Below are 26,421 nucleotides of genomic sequence, written 5' to 3'. Positions count from 1 at the left end.
AAATGCTCCATAAGGTACAATTTAGAGTCCACGGATAAGAAACAGCCAAACCAGCAGAGAACTTTCTATGTCCAGGTGTGTTATGAAGGGCTGACCAGTGTCTAGCCTATGTATCATATAGGAATGTCAATTTTTATATATTTGTTCTGTTTCTCAACTATACTAACACCATAACACTCACAGTGGGGCGCCAGATTGTGGTTTAAAGAGTTTTCATAATAACACTACCCTAACGTCTACTCAAAACTGTTTAACTGAGAACCATCTCCTGCTCAACACCTCCAAAACGGAATTCCTGCTCATCTCCTCTCTGAACCACATCCCCATGCTAGACCTGTCGCTAAAGAGCACTTGTCACAGAGCCTTCTCCGGCGCTGCCCAAAGATATGGAACTCTCTTCCACAGGAAGTACGCAGAATCTCCTCAACAAATGCGTTCAAATTGGAAGCCAAAAGATTCCTTATGAATAAATTCTTACCCTGATTGGGCTAGGCTCATCTGCTCGAAGACATTGTTTCCTACTTCCATTGTACCATCATTTGTTACTGCTCCTCTTTACCGCATACTGTGACCCCCTTCATTGCCCGCTTATACCTGTTTATTGTATTACCCTCCATGGTGCAATTGTCCTGGAATGTGCAATCAATCCTGGTTTCTTTTTACTCCTACTTGATGCTGATTTTGCATTTATGTCCTTCCTTCCATCCTAATGTAAAGCGCTCTGATATCCTTCGGGATCTTGTTTGCGCTGTATAAAACTTTACAAATCAAATCAATCAATCAACTCCTTTCTACTGCTTGACCTTCTTACACTCCCATAAGATTCAATTTCTATGGGTCATGCCCTTAACACGTTCGATGCTCATGGTGCTCGTGTGCTCATGACGAGCTGAGCTCGTCATGACCGTTGGAACGCTCGCACGCTGGGCTAATTCCCCTGCTGTGCGAACGTTCTACACAAACGGGTGTGGTCATGATGAGCTCAGCTCGACATGTGCACACGACCACCGTGGCTCATGACGAGCTCAGCTCGTGATGAGCACCGGGGCGCTGCGCGCGCCCCTCCTCCCCCCAGCATAGCGGGGGAATATGCCCCGCAGGGAAGGGGTTAACCCATTACTGTACCAGTCCACAGCAATAAACCACCTATCACCATCGGAATGCTCGTGGAATAACTGAAGCGATCTGCCGTAGCCACTGGTCGAAGGAGGACTTTAATTTAGTTCAACACTGCAGGTCCCGACTATCTACATACGATGACCGCCTCTTGACGTCTCATAATGACAATTTTATATGGGATTTTAGTAACAAACCCCATCCATGCAGATCACCAACCAGCTCTCTTTCCAACCTCTGCCCACTTAGGACACACACTTTACAGCACAAAACTCAGGCTAGACAACTCAGCACAATAACCCCGACCATACAAAGTATCATAAAGGGATCTTTACAGCTCTTCAAAGCTGCCAGCTTCCCGAAAACCATAAACTGCACGCCTGTCTCTCACACCTCTTCATCGACTACACTGCTAAGCACTGCGGCACCGCACACAAGCCGCACCTCGGTGGCGCTCACGCAAGACGTGGAAACACTTCTCACATAGGATCAAAACAAAGACAGCACTCTTCCAGCCACACACCCTATATGGGGTTGCGTACGACCCATGTAGGCAAGCGCTCCAGTGAGCCACACAGGGGGAGTAAGTGCTATATACATATTACATTACAATGAAAACAACTACTGGGACTGTATAAATTAATTTTATAATTTTTTTTTTATAGTCTGCCTTCTTAACAAATTTATGGATTTTATTGTATTTTCCATAAAACCCCATCCTACTGCATGTAAATCTTCCTATTCTTCTATTATATAAATGTGATATGTACCGTTGTTTTTATGTATCTTTTATGGCAAGAATGTGCCGAAATAAAGATTTATGAATGAATATTACATTACAATAACAGCAAACAAGTGTCACTTTAAATGCCGGGGTCTGAAGACACCAGATTGCGGTATTTCAGAGTAAGGAAGGATTGGAAAAGAACAGCCATATTTTGAACTGTCACAGCAAGTGTGCAGTTTTCTGTGCTGTAATGGGGATGGCTAAATGTGGTTACTTTCTCCATTTGTTTCTGGAATATTTTATAAAATAAACATCGGTTTTGGATACCAAGTCCTGGTAAAATAAAGGCCTGGATGTTTTTCTTTGTTGTATCACTGGACACTTTAGTCTGTCTTCCTAAAATGATTAGGCTTCTCAGATGCACACAGACACACACCAAGTTCAGCTAACAATATGTACGAAAATGGCCCAGTCGTATTGGCTCTGCCAATGCTTGTTGTATTTACAAATCAGCCTTCAGGACTCTGTCATGAATGTGACTTTCCAGCAGGCCCTATCTTTCAATCCCTGCTCTGTCCTTGTGGATATATTTATTTAGTTCAGTCCGACATTTTCTTTTGATCCATTTGAATAATGTCTCAGAACACTTATGCTGTGACCTAGCAGAAAAAAATAAAAACTTTCATCCAAAAGGGTTAGATATAGAACAACACTTCCAGCTGTTGTGCTCTTTATGCAGAACTCAGTAAACTATTAAGACCATTCATTTAAAAATATGCTGAAGAGCACAACCAGACTTGTAGTCCAACATATATGGAACAGGTAAAACTACAAGTCCCAGCATGCTTAGTGTCACTGTCTAAAACTCAGGGACGACTGGATGAAAGCTATCCATATGGCATGTAACCTGGTGACAGATATGTAAATTATATTCTTTGTTGGTTAATGAGGAAAGCATAGCTCATTGGAAACTCAAGCCTGTAGGATCTACGCACACCCGAGGGGACAACTTGAGAGCTCACTCCCCCAAATACCACACCTCACGGGGACCTAACAGACACAAAGAGAGACCTAGCTGGGAGGAGGGGAGACTTGTTTTTTAGTTTTGTGGTCACCAATGCTGCTCATTTAATAAATCATATTCTTTTCAATGTTCCCTGAAAGCAGCCTGTGGCAGGGCCCTTGTATCAATAATGCATAAATAAGTTCAGAACCACGCCCACTGCGGAGCTTTAATCTGCAACACTCACATGTATTTACTGTGTGATATTGACGTTAAGTTAGCCACACCTAAAGTAGACCTCTATTTAAAATGGCCGCTGTTCAGCGGCCATATTTCTTTCTTTCCATGTATCTTTTCTCTTTCACATCACAGCAGCAAAGTTGCACCAGCCAATGTTTACTGGATATATCTTTTGTTTTAGCCCCTTCCACGCAGGCTAATTCCCCCGCGGTACGGAGGGAGGGGGGGGCGCGCGCAGCGCCACGGTGCTCGTCATGCTGCACAGTGGAGCTGAGCTCGTCACGACTCCGCCCACTACGGTGGAACGCCCGCACAGGAGGGGAATTAGCCCCGCGTGGGCGTTCCGCCGCCGTTATGACGAGCTCAGCTCGTCATGAGCACAGCTCCACTGTGCCTCATGGCGAGCTCGTCATGAGCCTCAAAAAGGTTAGTTTCATGTAAATGTGTGTTTATCTTTGCATTTTCCTCGGTGAATGAAATAATGAGTGAGCACCTAGGAATGAGAACACCTTGGTCGAAGTGCATCATCTCGCTGTAGATACGGAAAGAACTGAGCTCATGTTTCGAACAGGGCTTCTCCCTGATTGGCTCTCTTCATGGGACTCAGGTGTAGGTGGCTGGAGAAAGAGGGTGATTTAAACTAATGCAATGCAGAGTTAGTTAGGAGAGGCTCTTCCTGCTCTCTCTAGAGAGGATGCCTTTTTCTCCTGCCTGAAGGAGTTGGCCTCTTGGGCGGTCACCTTCCCTGTTTGCCAGCCACATTTTGCCAGAATGCAGCACACATAGAGAGAAGAAGTAACAAGGAATTATAAAGATATTTCTGCTCATTGTGCCTCACCTGCGAGGCGTAGGCTTTTGATCCCAGGTCTTTCACTTCTGGTAAATTTGGCATTGCATCAACATCCATGGACGTGGGGTGTGAACACCCACACAACACACATGGAAACACCTCCCTAGCACAAAGTAATGCAACGTAGCGATGTGCGCTGTGTGGCATTACTCGAGATTAATGAAGTCACTCAGGGCCACGCAACGTGGCTTTGCTTGGCTTCATGAATCTCATTTTTAAGTTGCATCGCTCCTGCGCCACGTTGCTTGGCGCAAGAACAACGCAAAGGACCTTACAAATAAGGCCCACTGTGTTTGTGTGGTACTATGCACTTTTTCTTAGTATGATGGCAGAGTAACATGCTTCAAACCCTATGCCCTCAGCAGGTTACATGCACATAGCACTTCTCAGGCCGTCTCATGTCAGGCGTCTGCTGCTCATTCTAGTGAGGGTAGGTTTGTAATCCCCTATTATTCATAGCGCCAAGAAGTCACACCAAACCACAATTGGTGGAGCTTTTCACAGCTGATACGTGACATTTAAGTGTTACCCCTCTGCCGAGAAGTTCTGGCACTCTCCCGTTACAACTAGTAGACCTCTGCTAAGTGCTGGCTCTCTCCAGGTAAAGGTGTTACACCTCTGGTGAGAAGTGCTGGCACTCTCCAGTTACAGGCGTTACACCTCTGCCGAGAAGTGCTGGCACTCTCCAGTTACAGGCGTTACACCTCTGCCGAGAAGTGCTGGCACTCTCTGGTTACTAGCATTACACCTCTGCTGAGAAATTCTGGCACTCTCCCGTTACAAGCAGTACACCTCTGCTAAGTGCTGGCACTCTCCAGGTACAGGTATTACACCTCTGGAGAGACGTGCTGGCACTCCCCCATTATGAGCGCTGCACTTCTGCTGAGAAGTGCTGGCACTCTCCAGGTACAGGTGTTATACCTCTGGTGAGAAGTGCTGGCACTCCCCCGTTCTGAGCGCTGCACTTCTGCTGAGAAGTGCTGGCACTCTCCGGTTACTGGCATTGCTCCTCTGCTGAGAAGTGCTGGCACTCTCCAGTTACAGGCGTTACACCTCTGCCTAGTAGTGCTGACACTCTCTGGTTACTGGCGTTGCACCTGTGCTGAGAAGTGCTGACACTCTCCGGTTACTGGTGTTGCACCTCTGTTGAGCGAGGGGTAGGTTCCCGGCTCCTGTTTGCCAGGAAAACTCTTGACGTTGAGTTTTGTTACGATTGTTGCTCTGCCTAACTATTGATGAGGCGTGACTCGAACCCGAATTGAGACGGTCCCATGATTTGTATAATTAAGGCACCTCATTGAAAGGTCATCAGAGTGATTGGTTCATTTTCCATAACCAACCACCCGTGTAGATAGAGCATCAAGATAGGTCCTGAAGAAGTTCCGAGTGATTTACACACATAGGGCACGAAACATGTTGACCACGACTACAGACATATAGACACCTCCGACCATTATAATCAGCGGTATCCCTATTCTGGTTTTAATTGAGACGAGTAGGCTCGCAGATTTAAATTCATTGAGGAGCACCACCTCGCCTCATTTTATTTCTCCTGACATCACCCGACATCCACACCCGTAGACCCCTCACACGCACCTCACCTATACGGCTTGGGAAAAAGATCTCCGCCAAAGAGCCCTTCTTAGGGTGCCCGTCGGCATTGCCGCGCCGGCCTGATGAAGAGCAAGCCCTATAATGAAGCATGACACCCAAATGGGTGTGTGAGGGCCCCACTTCCCAAATTAGGAGACACCCACACTCCACTACTGAGTAAAGGTGTTGACCAACCTAGCCTCCTTTTTCCCCACTCTACAGGAACTGCATACTCCTTCGGTGCTCCATGGGACCCACTTAGACCCGACTGGCAAGAACCTGTGATCTCTCTGTTAGTCACATCTTAGAACCAACACTCTCCGGCATCCTACCCTAGACCCACGCACCTTTCCACTCTAGAGCCTACACCAGCCTGCATGCACCCCTATGCCATGCTGAGCCTAGCTCAACCCTGCATGCGCTCTAGAACCCTTACCGACTAGCAAGAGCCCCAATGCCATCTGTGCCACCCCGCCCGTAGGACCATATGATATTCCACTATGCACCGTACAGCATCCGCGGCTGTACCATCCAGTCCCACCCTGAACCTAGGCCCTGCTCTATCCCAGTCGAGAAGCGACACCAGCCAACATGAACCCTATGCTACCCTGCTCCGAAGCCCAGCTCTGGCCACTCTGGAACTTATTCCATCCAGCATCAGCCACGGTACCATCCAGTCTCACCCTGTCCTACATCCCACTCTTTCCATCTCTAGAACCCACACCAGCCACCATGAGCCCCTAGGCTGCCCTGCCTCAAAGTCCGACTTTACCCACTCTAGGGCATACGCAAGCCAACATGAGGCAACACGCCACCCTGTGGTAGACTCAAGCATCACCCATCCCTTCCCTAGGCGCAAATCCACTGTACGGTCTGTGTCTAGCGAAGCGCCGAGATACTCCTATGGGTGTGAGTCGTAGCGCTATAGCAAGTGAAGTTAACATAACATAGTCCATTCAGCAACCTGCCCTCTCCTGTGGGTATACTTCATGCCGGCACCATCACTACCTATCACATCCACCTCCTTCTCAGCACAGCGTTACCCCCTCTTGTAATGTGGTGGTAATTGACGTCATAAGCTAGTCCGCATCACTAGTTTATCCTTGCTCATCCGAGGGTAGGAGGTGGTTTCATATCAGTAGGACAATGTGGGGCATATTTACAAGGGAAGTGGCGGAGTGAGGCGTTAGCCTTCCTAGCTTTACGCCTCACTCTGCCACTTCAGAAACGCAGATCTGCACCATAATTACAAGAATATGGTGCAGCCCTGCGTTTCCCCCTGCCCTGGTGTTACACTTAGCAGCCTCGCTCCAATGCAGGCACCCTTGCACCATTGTGCACGGGTGTCTGCATGCAGACGGGGGTCCTTTCTGCACATAAACAATCTTTAAATGCCGTTTTGTAACTTCTATGTGGGCTGTTTAATGCAGCACATATAGAAGTAAATGTAAGTAGGGGCACCATCAGAATAAATTAGTGTTGCAGTGAAACGACCACAGCAACACCCATTGCCCTTCCGTTTCACGCTAAGCACAGCGTGAAAGGGGGCCTTATTTACAAGGCAGCATTAAGCAGCGTAAAGTGGCTTAATGCTGCCTTGTAAATAAGGCTAAGCCCCTATCGCCACAGGAACGTCGTAAAAAGTGACGTTCCTGTGGCGACAGGGGCTTGTAAATATGCCCCTGTGTTTCCTTCGAGTCCTCGGGTTCTGTTTAACACCTTCTGGGAATTACTGTCGAATGCTGCACGTCATAGCCAACAGTGCTAAGCATGCTGGGACTTGTAGTTTCACATCTATCAATAGAATAATTGTCTGACAAGTCCCAGCATGCTTAGTTGTTTAATTCTATTGGCGAAAAATCCAGTGCTGGGTGAGTCTCACTCTCAAGAAGTGAGGCCAGGTGACATCTGTGGGCTTGTAGTAAAGCACCTGATACAATGATTTGCAAAAAGAGAACCCAGGAAGGAAAAAATGGCATCCTGCAGACAGGCCACAGTTAAACAATTTCAAGAATCTAAATGGGCTTCTTCCAGGCCTGGCCCTTTTTTACCCAGCACGGCAGGGGTTAACAAGGCCGCGTCATTGTGTTTTAAAGAGTTCCTGGCAAGTGGCCACATGCCTAGTCGAACAATAGACCTCCTCTTCAGAGGGGGGGGGGGGGGGGGCTGCACTCCAGACATCAAAGGGCCTCGGTTTCCAGTGATCATTAAGTGGGCCCAGCAATAATATGTGAACTCTTTCATCTCTATTTGTTATAAGTAAACAGGCCCTGCAGAGAGGTCCCTAATTAATATGCGAAGTCTTTCGTCTCTTTTTATTAATAGTAGACGGGCCCTGCAGAGAGACCCCTAATTAATATGTAAAGTCTATCGTTTCTTTTTATTAATAGTAGACAGGCCCTGCAGAGAGACCCCTAATTAATATGCGAAGTCTTTCGTCTCTTTTTATTATTAGTAGACAGGCCCTGCAGAGAGGTCCCTAATTAATATTTGAAACCTTTTTTTATCTCTTTTTGTTAATAGTAAACTGGCCCTGCAGAGAGACCCAATTACTGGTTAAGCTTGAGTTTTGCCAATTAAAAAGACATGTACTAATCCCCTTGCGTCTATTAACTATCCGGTTCCTCTGTTTTTTGTTGCATCAAGGAAAACACAGGAATGCTGAAAATACTCCTATATTACAATGTTTTTTAAATAAATGTGCTTACTCCGAGGCTAAGAAAATACATTGCATTATAACATCAAAAATGCTGTTTATATATATATATATATATATATACATATATATATATATATATTTTTTAGGTCTCGCCTGTCGATGCGCATGCGCATCGAGCAAGCGAGACTATAGGGGCTCATCGACTCTTTATCTAACTTGCAAGGAATCGTGGCGATTCCTTGCAGTGCCCGTGACTTTTAAGCTCAATGCGCATGTGCATTGAGCTTAAAAGCGCGTGCACAGCCGCCCGCATTCCTCCGACACCTTTGAAGTGAAGCTTAGCTTCACTTCAAAGGCCCGGCTTCTTCACACCCACATGCCGCTCTGCCCCGCTCCGCCCCCTCCCCTGAGTCATCCTGCCTGCCCTCGAAGTTCCCCCCGCCCCCTCCCGCCACGCAATGCCTTTCGATTTCCAGCGCAACTGAAAACATGTCTGGAAATCTTTCATTTTATTAGTTTCCTGCTCAGGCAGTCTGAAGGCATAGTTCTAAGGTGAACGTGTGTTTGAGAGCCCTCTTTAAAATATTTTTTTAATAAAGAGAAGGAAATGTGTGTAGCATGCTTAAAATTGCACAAACTTTGTTTATTAATAAGATTTAGAGCGCAAAGCAGCTTTTATTTTCTCAGCCCAGCACCCGCTTCAGGGACGCCATGCTAAAGGCCATCGTCTTCTGTCATCACCGGCACTTGGGAGAGGGTCCGGGGAACATAGCTGCTTAGTTTACATTTCTCCTCACCACTGCGAGGAGCAGCCTCTGATGGAAAACCACCACCTCGGCCTTTCGTAGGGGAGCAATGACTCACCCCAGGTAACAGCAGGTTTGGTCCGGGCAGCACAGGCCCGGCTTCTTCACACCCACATGCCGCTCTGCCCCGCTCCGCCCCCTCCCCTGAGTCATCCTGCCTGCCCTCGAAGTTCCCCCCGCCCCCTCCCGCCACGCAATGCCTTTCGATTTCCAGCGCAACTGAAAACATGTCTGGAAATCTTTCATTTTATTAGTTTCCTGCTCAGGCAGTCTGAAGGCATAGTTCTAAGGTGAACGTGTGTTTGAGAGCCCTCTTTAAAATATTTTTTTAATAAAGAGAAGGAAATGTGTGTAGCATGCTTAAAATTGCACAAACTTTGTTTATTAATAAGATTTAGAGCGCAAAGCAGCTTTTATTTTCTCAGCCCAGCACCCGCTTCAGGGACGCCATGCTAAAGGCCATCGTCTTCTGTCATCACCGGCACTTGGGAGAGGGTCCGGGGAACATAGCTGCTTAGTTTACATTTCTCCTCACCACTGCGAGGAGCAGCCTCTGATGGAAAACCACCACCTCGGCCTTTCGTAGGGGAGCAATGACTCACCCCAGGTAACAGCAGGTTTGGTCCGGGCAGCACAGGGAAAGCAACGACACAGGGGTTTGTCCCAGTTTGTTTCACCCTTCATTTATTCTCCGTTGCTGCACATGCTCAGTTTGTTACAATGCGGTGCTGGCTTAAGGCAGCACACTTTCATTTTATCAGCAGGTCACCCACTTCATGGCCCTGTGCTTCATGAAGTGCGGCGGCGTGAAGCGGGCACTTTGTTGATAACAGAAAGGGCACAGCCGCCACACTTCTTCTCTCACTGGTGCGATGTTGGAAATTGAAAGGCGCACTGGGGCTGCACTTCTTCTTTTACCATGGCAGCTGTGTGCCTTTCTTTTATCAACAGAGCATTCTTGTGCAGTCTCCCTCACCAGGATTGAAAGCAGTTCACTTCTTATCACTCTATACAAAGGCTCCCATGCAGTGTCTCCAGCAACGTGTGCACGGTCTGCAGCGCGCACAAACCAAGCTTCACCTGTGATGCGCACTCACGCTCCCAGGGAGCCCCAGGCCGGGGGAGCCTTAAACACCGGCCACGGACCCCTTTCGCCCCAGACAGATGCATGAAAACCGCCGAGCTGTAGTAATTGCTTTTTAGATGGAAGGAATCCCAAAAGCTCAAGAAGCCTCAGCTTCTACCCCATAGGTAGTCTGTCTCTTCAAGGAGCAACTGCCCTATACAGAAAAAAAAATCAGCTCGTATTCCTACCTGGCCGTTTGTCACTGTGGAATATTCATGTTTCTGCTATTTGAGCTGCAGCGCTCTGTTGTTCCCATCGTTGCTGCTAAACGGGTTTATAAAGATATCTACAGCGAGGCTTCTAAAGTGGCCAATCTGTGCAAGATCACACTTGCTACCAAGCAACTGAGGCTGCTGCTTACAAATGCCATTATACGGTCTTGGTGAGATCACGTACAATGCCCCCCCTCCACTCACCCTCACCCTCACTCACCCTCAACCCCTCACTCACCCTCACTCACCCTCAACCCCTCACCCTCAACATCAACCCCTCACCCTCACTCACCCTCACCCTCACTCACCCTCACCCTCACCCTCACCCTTACTCACCCTCACTCACCCTCACTCTCACTCACCCTCAACCCCTCACCCTCACTCTCACTCTCACTCACCCTCAACCCCTCACCCTCACTCACCCTCACCCACCCTCACTCACCCTCAACCCCTCACCCTCACACAGTGGAATAGGTCTCGGAGCATTTGAGTTAGAGCTTTTAGAAATGTTTATGGTTTTTTTTTTTTAATTCTTTAGCATTGGCTACAGGAAACAAAAATGCTAAAGATTTACAAAAAAACCCATAAACAATTCTAAAAGCACTAACTCTAATGCTGCGAGACCTATTGCATTTCCAATGCTTGTTTTTTTTACTTCGTATTTCTCTTACTGCCCCAACTCTGGCAATTAATTGATTATAGCAAAGCGTGTACGTATAGTGCCTCCTGTCACTGGCTTGCAGCTTCTAAGCGCTGTAACCAGTTGAGGGTTGTTACCCAAACTCGATGCTGCTCGTTTGATTGGCCTCTGAGGCTTAGGTTGAGTTGACACCCCCAGAATTCAGCCTGTGACCTGCATGACGCCCACACTTGCATGAAGCAGGTGATTACAGGGCGAAATCCTATATTGCAATGAAACAAAACAATATCACCAAGCATTGGCAAAGCCAATAGGTCTCACCTTTTGAATGCTCATGAAAAAGGTCAAATGGGCGTTAACTTCCGTTTTAACAAGGAGCAGAATGCAGGTGCCTAGCCCCCCTTAAAAAGGAAATTCAAAGTTAAAAAAGAAATACAAACACTATGCGGAGGGGTGGGGGAGCTAAAGTGAAAAGGGTGGAGGGAGGTAGAAACAGCTAATGGTTTTGAGCAGTGTCAGTCGAGGGGGTCTGGAGTGAGAGATAGGTGCAGTCACACCGGTGACCTTTGAGACGCTTGGGAGTGTGAGGAGTGATTAAAAAATAAAAATAGGACAGGGAGCAGAGGGGGGCAACAGACAGGTTCGGGGTGTGGAAGCAATACATAACATAACGTGTATGTGTAAAGCGCATGTTCACCTACAACACAACGACAGTCACATTTGTAGAGTGCACGGATACCTCCAAGGGGGCTTCCCGCCGCTAGCGGTAAAGACCACCCAAAGAAAGGAGCAGAAAGGGGGCAACTGCTGCCTTAACATTAATAAAAAAAGATTTTTTATACAACTTTCTGAAAGCAGCTTCAGGATGTGATACATTCCAGTTTAACTCTTTCGGCTGTGCTCATGACGAGCTGAGCTGAGCTCGTCATAACCGCCGTGGAACGCCCATGCGGGGATAATTCCCCTGCTGTGCTGGGCGTTCCATTAAGCGGGCGTGGTCATGACGAGCTCAGCTTGTCATGAGCACAGCGCCATCGTGCGGGGTGACGAGCCGAGCTCGTCACAAGCACCGCGGCGCCACGCGCGGCCCCCTCCCCCGGGGGAATAAGCCCCGCGGCAAAGGTGTTAGGTAGAAGAGCGTTCCACAGCGCCGTTGTCAGAAAGGTAAGAGAGCTGCCTCCTTTTCTGGCCCTACGAATGCGGGAGATGTGGAAAAGTTTGATATTATCAGATCTCAGAACCCTCTCCTGTGAATAGGGCTTGAAATGGCCTCTGAGGTAAAGAGGACCCTCATGGTGGTAGGCCCTGAAGGCTAAGATCAGAGTTTTGAACTGGATTCTCTTAATGACTTGAAGCCAATGAAGGGCCCGTACGTGACGACACCGAAGTTCGCTGTGGGATCTTCAAGAACAGCCGGGCAGCGACATTGAGAATGGTCTGGAGGTGATTTATTTATTTATTTTATTTATAAAGTTTTATATAGCGCAAACTTGCTCCCGAAGGATATCAGAGCGCTTTACAATTTGAGGCAATTAAATAACTTCCCACCCTACTCCCCTATAAACCCACATCCCACTATGGAACTAAAAATGCAAAATTAGAACAAAAAAAATGTAATAATGTGAAAATAATGTAAAAATGTGAATCAAAAAGGCAGGAAGGCCCAGCTACCGACGGTTGGAATAGTCCAACCTAGATGTTATCAAGGCATGGATGACCGTCTTACGATGCTAGATTGGGATAAGGTGCAGCATCCTTATCGAAGACCTCAGGGTGAAAAACCAGGAAGAGGAGAAAGCCTTTACCTGGGGCTGAAACGTCAAGATGGAGTCAAATTTCACGCCCAGGTTTCTAACCACGGGAGCAGGGCTAGGGGGTACCCCAGCTCCGATGGCCACCAAAGACTGGGTGAGGGGGAAGACCGAGTACCGAAAAAGAGAACCTCGGTCTTGTTGAGTTACGTCTTAACTAATTCCAAAAAGAAAAGCCCAGGTCAGTTGAGTTCAGGTAACTCTCCACTGAAGAAAAACAAATGTTGACCTTTTAGGAGAATAGATCCGTTACACATCTCATCCTAAAACTACCCCTATTTTTTAACCATACCGACTAGAGGTTAAAATAAATTACGGGACACCTACTAGCCAGGTATTTTTTAGCTATACGCCAACAATCTCCACTCCCTTTCTTGTTAGAACAACTTCTTTATGATTGTGTATAATAATAAAAAATGCTCCCGCGTAGGTCATAGGTGATAGGTCGAGGCACGCCCCGATCCGCAGCGGAACGGGATGGGTCCGATGATGAAGCATGCCACCAGGAGAAGTGTGGCTCAATGGTTAGAGCAGCAGACCCTGATGCAGAGGTTTAGCCCAGGACCAGGGTTCAATTCCCCGCCTTGGCGGGTCTTGGGCTCAAAAATTCCCCGGACCTGATAATTCTCGCCTCGGTGCCTAGTCTAATCATGAGTCAAACTCTGCAACTCTGGGCAATAGCTTGCTTAATCTCCACAACGGCCCCCACAACGCTAAGGGTGCCTGGCCTCCACCTTGGGGGTGCCCAGGAGTGGACACATCACAGGGAAAGCCAGGATGGGTTCCACAGGGGTATTCGTACAAGCGCCTTGAGACCCTTGCGGGTGAGTAGTGCGCTATACAAGTATCAGTTTACATTTACCATAGGGGATCCTTCGTGGGTGAGGGTTTTACAAATTTCTAAAAGCAGCTTCAGGTGTGATACTTCTCAGTTTAAGAGGAAGGAGCATTCCATGGCGTCGTTGTCAGAAAGGTAAGAGAGCTGCCTCCTCTCCTGGCACTATGAATGCGGGAGGTGTGGAAAAGTTTGATATTATCAGATCTCAGAACTCTCTCCTGAGAATAGGGCTTGAAATGGCTTCTGAGGCATGGAGGACCCTTATGGTGGTAGGCCCTGAAGGCTAAGATCAGAGTTTTGAACTGGATTCTCTTAATGACTTGAAGCCAATGAAGGGCCCGTAAGTGACGACACCGAAGTTCGGTGTGGGATCTTCAAGAACAGCCGGGCAGCAACGTTAAGAATGGCCTGGAGGTGATTTATTTATTTATTTTATTTATAAAGTTTTATATAGCGCAAACTTTCTCCCGAAGGATATCAGAGCGCTTTACAATTTGAGGCAATTGAATAACTTCCCACCCTATTCCCCTATAAACCCACATCCCACTATGCAACTAAAAATGCAAAATTAGAACAAAAAAAATGTAATAATGCGAAAATAATGTAAAAATGTGAATCAAAAAGGCAGGAAGGCTCAGCTACCGACTGTTGGAATAGTCCAGCCTAGATGTTATAAAGGCATGGACGACCGTCTTGCGATGCTCTATTGGGATAAGGTGCAGCATCCTTATCGAAGACCTCAGGGTGAAAAAACAGGAAGAGGAGAAAGCCTTTACCTGGGGCTCGAACGTCAAGACTGAGTCAAATGTCACATCCAGGTTTCTAACCACGGGAGCAGGGCTAGGGGGCCCCCAGCTCCGATAGCCACCAAAGACTGGGTGAGGAGGAAGACTGAGTACCGAAAAAGAGAACCTCGGTCTTGTCTGAGTTATGTCTCAACGAATTCCAAATTCCAAAAAGAAAAGCCCAGTTCAGTTGAGTTCAGGCAACTCTCCACTGAAGAAAAACAAAGGTTGACCTTTTAGGAGAATAGATCTGTTACTCATCTCTCATCCTAAAACTACCCCTATTTTTTAATCATACCGACTAGAGGTTAAAATAAATTACGGGGCTCCTACTAGCCAGGTATTTTTTAGCTATACGCCAACAATCCCCACTCCCTTTCTTGTTAGAACAACTTCTTTATGATTGTGTATAATAATAAAAAATGCTCCCGCGTAGGTCATAGGTGATAGGTCGAGGCACGCCCGATCCGCAGCGGAACGGTATGGGTCCGATGATGAAGCATGCCACCACGGGGGATCCTTGGTGGGTGACGGTTTTACAAGAAAACCTTTGTTTTTCTTCAGTGGGGAGTTACTTGAACTTAACTGAACTGTTTTTTTATTTTTGGAATTAGTTACACGTAGAAGAGGCCAAACCCAGTGTATCCTCTTACTCCCAGCTTTAATCTTGAGTTACGGCTCAGACAGCTTGTGCTCATCCAGTCTACAACAGATTTTAGGAAGAGCTTGAAGGAGTCAAGGGGTGTGGGCATGTTTCCCTGGAAAGCCAGAATGAGTTGAGTATCATCCACGTAGGATATAACTCTGACTCCCCGGGATGCAACTAACTCACCCAGAGGCTCCCGATATACATTACAAAGTGTTGGGCTGAGAGCCGAACGCCATGGAACTCCGTCAAGTAGGCGTTTATCCTCAGAAGTACAAGGGGGAAGGAAAACAGCCAAGGATCGTCCAATAATGAAGGATTTAAACCAGCATTGGGCTCAACTTCGACACCGATCACTTCCAGTCTCACCAGCAAAGTAGCAAGGGAGACCGTGTCGAATGCCGCGGAGAGACCCAAAAGCATCACCATGACCGGAGAATTTAAATCAAGGTTAGCTTTAATGTATTCCGAGACTTCAAGGAAGGCAGTCTCATGCCATGTTATGTTAGGTTAGTTTTGTACGGCGCACAGCTACCCAACAAGGGTTTCCCAGCGCCGGCCTAAAGAAGCAGAAGCCGCAGAGATGAAAAATTACTGATTAAACAACCAAGTTTTTCAAAGTTTACGAAAGTTCGCATATATTGTTTCACTGCGAAGTGCTGTGGGGAGAGAGTCCCACAGGGATGGACCTAAGCAGGAAAACGAGCGACCTCCAGTCCTCGTAAGCTTGACTCTGGGAATCGAGAATCTTCCCGGGGTAGACGAGCCTAATGAACGAGAGGGTTGGTAGGGACGAACAAGATTTTTCAGATATTGAGGGGCTGTGCCGTCCTTGATCTTGAACATATATGCCAAGGCTTTAAACTTGGTACGGCTTTCGATCAAGCAGATCCCTCAGGGCACTAGAGATGGAAGATGTTTTAGGAATCTGGCGGAGCAATCTTGCAGCTGAATTTAGAACCACCTGAAGCTTCTGTATCACATCCTTATTAGCCCCCCCAAAACAGGATGTTCCCGTAGTCCAGGCTGCCTGTCACAAGTGCCTGGAAAACGTTTTTTGGGGTATGGCTAGGGAGCATCCAGATGATTTTTTTCAAACATTTCAGAACAGTACAGCAGGTGTCTGCCACCTTCACCGCCTGCTGTTTCATCGATAATTTGTCATCGATGATAAAACCTAAATTACGGACTTGATGGGTGGGCTGGGGAAGGGTACCCATTTCGATAGGCCAGTGCTGGTGGCCCCAGAGATCTTCATTTTTACCCAGAATCAGGACCTCGGTTTTTTCTCCGTTAAGTTTGAGTAGATTAGCTTGCATCGAAGATGCAATGTTACTCAAACCGGCCTGAAGAACAGATGGTCCAGGTAACCATATCCTGCACCGAACCCTGATTGGGAGTCTCGGAGCAAGTGGTTGGATTCAAGAAATGTAGCTAGCTGCCAATTTATATTCTTCTCCAGAAGTTCAGCAGCTGTGGGCAGGAGAGAGATAGGTCACGGGATAACATTATCAAAAACCCCGGGGTCAGCGGAAGGCTTCTTCAGCAAGGGAGGCAGAAGAGCTTGTTTCAAGATGGCGGAAACCAGCGCCTGGTCAAGAGATTCGCGATGCAGCCTGTCTAGCCAGGGGTCCACCACCGCTGAGGCAAGATTGAGGAGGGCAGGGGTCGAGCGGGAGCCTGACTTACACTTTGCAAGCTCACTTGCTGATTCCTTAAGTGAAATAGGGGTAACACTGGATAATAGGGGACTGACAATAGTGTCCGAAGATAATACTAGAATAGTGCTATTCTGAACCAGAAAGTGTTCATAAATGGCTTGAATGTTCCCATGAAAGAAGCCAGAGAGGCCCTCACAGAGATCCAAAGAGGGGGTGAGAGTGTTTTTAGTAGCCATTGGGGACAGAAAAGAGTTCACTACGTTGAACAGTTCACGTGGAAAGTTCAAAAGTTCTGAAATGGCCAGGGCAAGGAATGATTCTTGAGCCAACCGGATGGACGATGGATGTTTTTTTGATAGCAGCCTGACAAATCACTTTTGCACCCATGTCATAATTCAACCTCCATTGCCTTTCTAGTTTATTACATAGGGATTTCTCCTCCTTAACCCCTTCCATGCTTGTGACGAACAACTCCGTCACGAGCCACGGGGGGTGTGTGCTCATGACGGAGCGGTTCCGTCATGCCGCGGCCACTCCGCCTGACGGCACTGATTCCCCGCCTGTGCCGGCGAATTTGTGAGTGGGCGGAGTTGTGACGGAACCAATCAGTCATAAGCACAGCCCGCCCGTGGCTCGTGACGGAGTGGTTCCGTCACAAGCATGGCGGCGCCACGTGACCCCCCTCTCCCCCCTCGCGCTGCGGAGGAATTACCGCCACGGCCAAGGGAATCGGAGAACCGTGGTGCAGAGGGCTTAAGCCTCTTTGAGGAGTGCGCTTTACAAGGTTCAATGGTATCAAACGCCTTCGAAATCCAACCATAGAAGCAAGACATGCCACGTTCTAAATCCCCCGTCCTCTGACAGAAAGAGACAGACTGAACAGACTCCAGAAATGAAGACCAAGTGATTTTATACCAGGGTCTGGACAACGTCTTTATGGATCTTTGAGATTCTGGAGCAGTGGAAGTAGCGACATTAAAAGGGATCAAAACGTGGTCCGACCAACTAAGGGGCATATTATCAAGAACGGAGTTAAAATTATCGCTGGTTTAGCGGCAGAAAACTGTTGCTAAAGCGGCGATAATGGGCTTGATAATATGCCCTTGAGAATTCCAATAGAAGCCCAGGTTCACACCAGAACATGGGCTTCTATTGGAATTCTCTACGGCATATTATCAAGCCCATTATCGCCGCTTTAGCTGCAGTTTTCTGCTGCTAAACCCGCGATAATTTTTAACCCTGTTCTTGATAATATGCCCCTGAAATTCCCCACTTGTTTCACCTCGACACTCATAGGGTTAACCAGAATCAGGTCCAGTGTATGACCAGCACTTTGATACCCAAGGGTATCGTGGCACTGATTAACAGATGATTATTGTTACTCAATTCAATGGTACTCATTTTATCGACCTCGGAAATATGAAAGGTTAAGAGGACCATTCAGGATTTTAACCTGTGCCCATGAGGTCAAACACAGGCCCCTACAGTAGATACATTTGCCCACGAAACCACCGGCCAGGCTTTACAGAAAGCGTAGGGGGACGGGGATTTGAGGGAGAGAGAGCGCAAGAGAACGCATACACTCACATGGCGCTCTGAAATGTAAAGATTTTTTCCCCCCAGATTGAAACCAATAGAAGGAAACAAGTCTCTAAACAAGAAAGGATGGAAAAGAGGACATGCTCCAGGGAAGGGAGAAACAAGAAGTGGAAGGAAATTTATCGAATAAGAAGTACGCAAATGAGGAGGCAAGAAAGTCAATCGATGATAAACAATGGGCTGGTCCAAAGACCTCTGTATGTTTTTGGTATAGTCCACAAGACGCCGTTCAGCAACAAATCTATAAGCTGTCTGTAGGCGAGAACTAAAAGCTTAATAACATGCCAAGCAGGAACGGCCCCTTAGCTAAGGCAGAGGAGTGTCGCCCCATTTCTCACAGAGCGGAAAAAAAAGAAAATTATAATAGCCTCATATCATCATTTTCGTTTCTTTGCTAAGAGGCTGGGTTGGGGTCACGAGGGAGCGGTTTGCACATTCCAAGTGTGTATGTCTGCCGTCTTGGGCTGCCCAAACTGTCATGCTCACTTTGCATCTTCCCCGCCAGGCTGAATGCACAGGCTCCCTGTCCCCAGCTGGGCGTCGATTCACAGCGCTCAGATCAATCACAACGCTGCACTGCAATGCAGCGTTGTGATTGGCTATGGGGAGCCTGGGTGCTTCCTGGTTCGGAACTCGCCAAGACGGAGAGACGGTGGCCTTTTAAAGGTGTCTGTTTTTAAAAAAAAAAATCTTTTGCAATTTTATTTAGCGCGGACATGGCCAGAAGGCATCAGAGCGCTTTACAACAGTAGCAGGAGACCTTTGCAAGGTTTAAACTGCAAAATCAGTTGGCAAAAATGGAAGTTCAGCACAAAAGAACATATTCCCTAAACCTCATGTTTAACCAGCTAAAACTTTTGGAAAAATAATGTGGGAGAAAATTCTCTTGCAAGGTAAGTTTTTGGAGAAGTCTTCAAAACTTTGCAGCCTTCACAAAGTACGAAATAAGTAAACATCCTAAAACTAAAAAAGTAATCTTACATTTCACCCTGTTGTGGCAGGGGATAACGACACATCATAACACAGCTCAGCGTGGCAACACACTGCACATGACATAATACAGCATGTGACATGACTCAACATGGTTTGAAGGTGCATGACCTGACCTGACATAACACAATAGGACACACCGTTCCACAACACAACATGACATAATGGAACAATGCGTAAAATAACACAAGCTAACATGGCATAACACAACACTCCAAAATACAACACGATGCAAAACTCCATAGAAGACAAAACACGGTTACACAACATGATATGGCACTTCGTTACATAAAACAAGAGGGTGCATAAACTGCATAACATGCCATAACACAACACACAATACAACATGATGCAAACTCCACATTATGAACATTGCACAACATGATACAACCCCTACAACCAAATAAATCCTGTTAGTGCATTTGTAATATTCTACATATGCCCTCGTGCTCTCCAGCACATACTTTGGGGGTGAAGTAACACTGTCACTTGTGTTGCAACAATGACTAATGGGAGCTTCACACAATTAACACCCCCCTCACCCCTCCCCCGGGAGGTACTTCCTGCCGGGCACCGGGGCACTAATATTGTGAGTTCTAACCAGACACCCTCCTGCGGGTACCTACTGCCCAGCACCACCTAACACTACTGTCATGAGTTCTACCCAGACCCCAACCTTTAGGTACCTACTGCCCAAACCTAGCATCATGAGTTCTACCCTGACCCTCCCCTTCAGGTACTTACTGCCCAAACCTAGCATCATGAGTTCTACCCTGACCCTCCCCTTCAGGTACTTACTGCCCAAACCTAGCATCATGAGTTCTACCCTGACCCCCCCCCCCCTTCAGGTACTTACTGCCCAAACCTAGCATCATGAGTTCTACCCTGACCGTCCCCTTCAGATACTTACTGCCCACGAGAACTACCATGAGTTCTACCCAGACCTTCCTCATCAGGTACTTACTGCCCCAAACTGTATAATGAGATCTGCCCAAACCCTCCGCTTTTAGGTACTTACTGCCCACCACTTGTATCACACTACCCTGACCCTCTACCTTACGGTACTAACTGCCCAAACCTAGCATCATGAGTTCTACCCAGACCCTCCACTTTCCATTTCTTACTGCCCAGGACAAGTGTGATGATTTTTACCCCCCCCCATACGTACTACCCAGCACCAGTATCATGAGTTCTACCCCCATACTTACTGCCCAGCACCAGTATCACGAGTTCTACCCCCATACTTACTGCCCAGCACCAGTATCACGAGTTCTACCCCCATACTTACTGCCCAGCACCAGTATCACGAGTTCAACCCCCCATACTTACTGCCCAGCACCAGTATCACGAGTTCTACCCCCCATACTTACTGCCCAGCATCAGTATCATGAGTTCTACCCCCCGTACTTACTGCCCAGCACCAGTATCACGAGTTCTACCCCCATACTTACTGCCCAGCACCAGTATCACGAGTTCTACCCCCCATACTTACTGCCCAGCACTAGTATCACGAGTTCTACCCCCCATACTTACTGCCCAGCACTAGTATCACGAGTTCTACCCCCCCATACTTACTGCCCAGCACTAGTATCACGAGTTCTACCCCCCATACTTACTGTCCAGCACCAGTATCGTGAGTTCTACCCCCCGTACTTACTGCCCAGCACCAGTATCACGAGTTCTACCCCCATACTTACTGCCCAGCACCAGTATCACGAGTTCTACCCCCCATACTTACTGCCCAGCACTAGTATCACGAGTTCTACCCCCCATACTTACTGCCCAGCACTAGTATCACGAGTTCTACCCCCCCATACTTACTGCCCAGCACTAGTATCATGAGTTCTACCCCCCATACTTACTGCCCAGCACTAGTATCACGAGTTCTACCCCCCATACTTACTGCCCAGCACTAGTATCATGAGTTCTACCCCCCATACTTACTGCCCAGCACTAGTATCATGAGTTCTACCCCCCATACTTACTGCCCAGCACTAGTATCATGAGTTCTACCCCCCATACTTACTGCCCAGCACTAGTATCATGAGTTCTACCCCCACACTCACCGCTCAGCACCAGCAGCGAGTCGAAGCTCTTGCATTGCATCTGCCCCGTGCTCTGCATCACGCACGACATCCAGAGCCCCTCGTAGATGGCCTGCGCGGTCACGATCGTGTCCCCCGCGTACGACGACATCTTCCACTGGGGCAGCGCCGTGGCCACGATGAAGCCCACCCAGCCCAGGAAGGCCAGGGCGAACCCCAGCATCTGCAGCCCCGCGCTGGCCATGTCTGGGGGGGAGGGGGGTCAGCACGGGTCAAGGGGGGCTCAGGTGAGGGAGTGCTGGTGAGAGGGTGAGTCTTCAGTGAGGCTCCGGTGCACGGGGGGTCAGGTGAGGGGGGGGGCTGAGGTGAAAGGGTGAGGCTCCGGTGCAGGGGGGTCCCCCTCCTCCGAGATGGTCCCAGGTGGGTCTGGCCTCCTGTCCGCTTTGTTGAGTTGCTCCCTCTTTCACTTGCTTTCTAGGTTCAAGTCCTGCAGGGCTTTAATGGAGGGTTAATGCCCTCTTCGTGGTTTGGGGTTTAATGTCCCCGTCTTTCCTTTGGGGGTGCACTGTCCTCTTCTTCTTTGATTGTTAATGCTCCCTTCTTCTTTTCGGGGTGCTCTGCGCTCTCTTCCCCTCCGACCTGCAATGAGCAGAGACAGCCTCCGCGCGTCTATTTAAACCCGGAGCGTGGAGCGCCTCCTGGCGGCCACAGCTCTTATCAGCCTAGAAAGGCCCGAGAGAAGGCTGCGTTATCCATTAGAATAGCACGGGCCCTCCCTTCCCACCCAAGGGACTCCCCACCCCATGGACATCTTTTAAACGAAAACAACAAAACACGCGCCAGCGAGCTCTGTCTGTGCCGTGAAGAAGAAACACCACCACCGAGGAGAAAATGCTGCCAGCTGTGCAGATCTGAGGGATAAATGAGTTTGTGGGGACGCCCGCACCTTCCAAAAACACAAATAAAACAGATTATACCGATCACCCTTCTTTAGAAACCGGAAATGTCAAATTAGTTTCCACCTCACCCCGGCCAGCTTTTCCTGGGGTGAGGGGAGGTGGGACACTTAGGGAGTCCCCAAGTCCAGCACGGGCCACGCGTCACTTCCGGCGCATCAGAGGGTGGAGGCAAGGTGCTACCTGCCCCACCCATCTGGCTTCCCTTTTGTCCTTCTGGTCACGCCGTCTCCCTCCATACCGCACACCCGGCGTGTTGGCTGGGGTGTTGGTACCTCCTGGTCACGCCGTCTCCCTCCCTACCGCATACCAGGCGTGTTGGCTGGGGTGTTGGTACCTCCTGGTCACGCAGTCTCCTTCCCTACCGCACACCCGGCGTGTTAGCTTGGGTGTTGCTACCTCCTGGTCACGCCGTCTCCCTCCCTACCGCATACTCGTCATGTTGGCTGGGGTGTTGGTACCTCCTAGTCACGCCGTCTCCCTCCCTACCGCACACCCGGCGTGTTGGCTGGGGTGTTGGTACCTCCTAGTCACGCCGTCTCCCTCCCTACCGCACACCTGGTGTGTTGGCTGGGGTGTTGGTACCTCCTGGTCACGCCTTCTCCCTCCCTACCGCATACCCGGAGTGTTGGCTGGGGTGTTGGTACCTCCTGGTCACGCCTTCTCCCTCCCTACCACATACCCGGCGTGTTGGCTGGGGTGTTGGTACCTCCTGGTCACGCCGTCTCCCTCCCTACCGCATACACGACGTGTTGGCTGGGGTGTTGGTACCTCCTGGTCACGCCGTCTCCTTCCCTACCGCACACCCGGCGTGTTAGCTTGGGTGTTGCTACCTCCTGGTCACGCCGTCTCCCTCCCTACCGCATACCCGGCGTGTTGGCTGGGGTGTTGGTACCTCCTGGTCACGCCGTCTCCCTCCCACCGCATACCCGGCGTGTTGGCTGGGGTGTTGGTACCTCCTGGTCCCGTCGTATCCCTCCATACCGCATACTCGTCATGTTGGCTGGGGTGTTGGTACCTCCTAGTCACGCCGTCTCCCTCCCTACCGCACACCCGGCGTGTTGGCTGGGGTGTAGGTACCTCCTAGTCACGCTGTCTCCCTCCCTACCACATACCAGGTGTGTTGGCTGAGGTGCGTAGCTATGGGAGGAACATGTTAACTTGTTAATTTGTGTTGCAGGCGGAGTTACAGGGCGATTTCGGAGGCTGAATGGTGCATAGGGGTACCCTCTTCAGGAGCACAATAGGGGGTTCAGAAGCCAAACAACCCCAGGAGTCTTTACGGCAGGGCCCTGGAGGAAAACTACGGCATCCCGCTAGTCCTTCGGGCGGTTGTAAGCCTGAGCAACCGGGGCTTGCCGGGACACGCTCCGCCCCTAAACAGGCATGAGTAAAGGGATGGACTGGTGGTCCACGGTATTTAAGGGGGACAATCCCCACATAAATGGTAGCACTGATTGGGTTGGCCACAGTACCGTTGGCTCATCTAGCGGGCAGGGCAGCTTAGGTTAGTCACCGCTGCCTGCCCTTGGATCGCCCGTAAGTTAACCCACCACTTTGGCATATTTCTTGTATGAAATAAACCTACAGAAAAATGTTTCTCAACAAACTTGTCTTGCGTTTTTATTTATTGACGTGCATGCTATGTTCTTCATGTTGGGTGCGTTGCCTATATTGGCACTACTGTGGAAAATGACAATGTATATGTACATAAGCGGCGTTCATTTGTGTTCACTCATTACCAACTGCCTGTACCCTAAGACTCCGACTTTCGAAGCTGAACGTACGAATGCTTTGTATGATACCGAAACACGTAATATAATGGGGATAGACATAAGTTGACATGTTGGCTAGTTATGTTGAAAAGGGAGGACTGTTAAAAATCTGGATTGTGGCGTAAACATTATCGGCGCCATCTTGTCCTTTTCAGATCCATACGTGCGCGTAAGCAGCAACCATTTTGATTACCATGGCCTCTCTGTCCACTCCCGATAGCCAGCGTCTCTCTCTCCCCCCTCACTCCCCAGCCTCGCAAACATCCCCGACAGCCCGCGGTCTCTCATGCATAGGCCATAAAACCCTCTCCCACTACGCGACCCTGCTCTAAAATTGACACCCCTGTCTGACCGACACCCCCTGCATTCCTCCCAGGAACACCCTTCCCTTCTTCTGATGACCCCCCCCCACCCCCGGCTACACCTGGCCTCCCGACCCGGTCCCAAGTCATAAAACAAAGCCTCATGGATGTACCCCCCCGGCCCCGCATAGCAAAGCGTGATACACCAACCGAAGTGCCCGATCTTATCGCCTGCCCAACCTTAGATCTGATCACCCCCTCTCGCCCTTGTGTCCTGTTGGAGTGTCCGGCTACAAGATTACAATCACATGTTACATTTGGGAGGGGAAACGACATCCGGACGACTGGTATGGGAATAGGCCTGAAGCTGGGATTCCAAGCACGCCTTATCGTACTTCAAAGTGCCTTTATTGCAATAAGGAATGTTTGTACATCATAAACCTGTGTATAAAAGACGACGCCTCAGAGAAACTTGTTAGAGCACCTCTTGAAGACATTGTGCGTATGTCCGAAATGACACGCTCTCCTCATGAGAAATAAATTAACACTGTTCTTGCACTCCCGCTTCCAGCGCCCGTCTCTTTATTTGGTAACTGGTCATAATGGGAACTAAGAGGCGTCGACTGCCGGCAGCCTGGGCATCGGTTGTGGATTGGGCTGTTTTTCCTCACTACGGCATCAGGCCACTTGGGAGGATATTTTTTTTTATCGATTTTTGATTTGTCAGCTCTTTTTCTCTCACTTACTTTTCAGTGTATTACATTTTACCGTAATTCAGAGTCTGAACATTTAAGAATTGTTAATCTATTTATAGGGCTGCGATGAATGATCCTTTATTACAGAAGACACTGCTCTGAGCTCACCCCATACCTGTGGGAAGCGCCTGATGTGGGCGCTGAGGGGCGGGGCTACAAGTAACCACAACCCCTAATCTTCGCTCAAACTGGTGCTCTCTGGCACGAGAAACACAAAAACCGGGAGTGACTCATGTCTGTCTCTAGGGATATACAGAGGGTTTGTTATAATGAACAGAATGAGCTGTCTGCCAGCCTCAAGGCGCTTAAAAAGGAACCTCTCCGCTGCACTACAGTTGTGCGCAGGCTGGGTCGACATCCAAGGCTGATTACACGTGAAATAAAAATGTTGACCAGCAGTGGGCCTGGTGAGCTACCTCAGTGGGCTCCGTGCTTGCTGCAGAGGTCTGTGCGTAATCCAAGGCACGGGTCGGTCAATGATATTGGTAAATTCAATATAAATCAATCAAACATTTATAAAGTGCTGCAAATCACCCGTGAGTGTCTCGAGGCGCTGGAGATGTTGGCTGCTGCGTGGGGGTTTGTTGATGGAATAGCCAGGTCTGGAGCCCTTTCCTGAATTGCTGAGTGACGCGGCGTTGCTGAGGCGCAGGGGGAGTTTGTTCTATGTCTTGGTCACCAGATGCGAGAAAGAGCGCCCTCCGCTGTTGGTGCTGCGGATCACAGAAGAATGTAGAAATACAAGCTTCCCTAAGATGACGGGAAAGGCGGAGAGCTGAAAGCAGTGGAAGTTTGAGCTTCGATTGCATATGGTATAGGTAGGGCACAGGCAGGCTCATTGCAAGCTTCACTCACATCCAGAACTGGCTCAGCTCAGGCCGACACAGGGCAAGCTTCACTTACGTGTAGAACTGGCACAGCACATGCACAGAGCAAGCTTCACTTACATGCAGAACTGGCACAGTGCAAGCTTCACTCACATCCAGAACTGGCACAGGCAGGCACAATGCAAGCTTCACTTACATGCAGAACTGGCACAGTGCAAGCTTCACTCACATCCAGAACTGGCACAGGCAGGCACAATGCAAGCTTCACTTACATGCAGAACTGGCACAGCGCAGGCACAGTGCAAGCTTCACTCACATCCAGAACTGGCACAGTGCAAGCTTCACTCACATCCAGAACTGGTACGAGCAGGCACAGTGCAAGCTTCACTCACATCCAGAACTGGTACGAGCAGGCACAGTGCAAGCTTCACTTACATGCAGAACTGGCACAGGCAGGCA

At 48.9% G+C, this 26,421-nt stretch overlaps 1 protein-coding gene across 1 annotated transcript in view; it reads right to left on the bottom strand.

Annotated features, from left to right (window-relative positions):
* CLDN1 (claudin 1) overlaps positions 1–21,606 on the bottom strand; it is a 38,819-nt gene extending 17,213 nt beyond the window's left edge. The window contains exon 1 of the mRNA XM_078665710.1: positions 21,369–21,606. Within this exon, the coding sequence (XP_078521836.1) occupies positions 21,369–21,591 (223 nt within the window). The 5' untranslated portion in view covers positions 21,592–21,606. The remainder of the gene's footprint in view (positions 1–21,368) is intronic.
* Between the last annotated feature and the right edge of the window lie 4,815 nt (positions 21,607–26,421).

The sequence above is a fragment of the Lissotriton helveticus genome, chromosome 11, assembly GCF_964261635.1.
Source record: "Lissotriton helveticus chromosome 11, aLisHel1.1, whole genome shotgun sequence".
Classification (NCBI taxonomy): domain Eukaryota; kingdom Metazoa; phylum Chordata; class Amphibia; order Caudata; family Salamandridae; genus Lissotriton; species Lissotriton helveticus.
The sequence above is the reverse complement of the archived record's forward strand: the minus strand, read 5'-3'. Positions and strand labels throughout refer to the sequence as shown.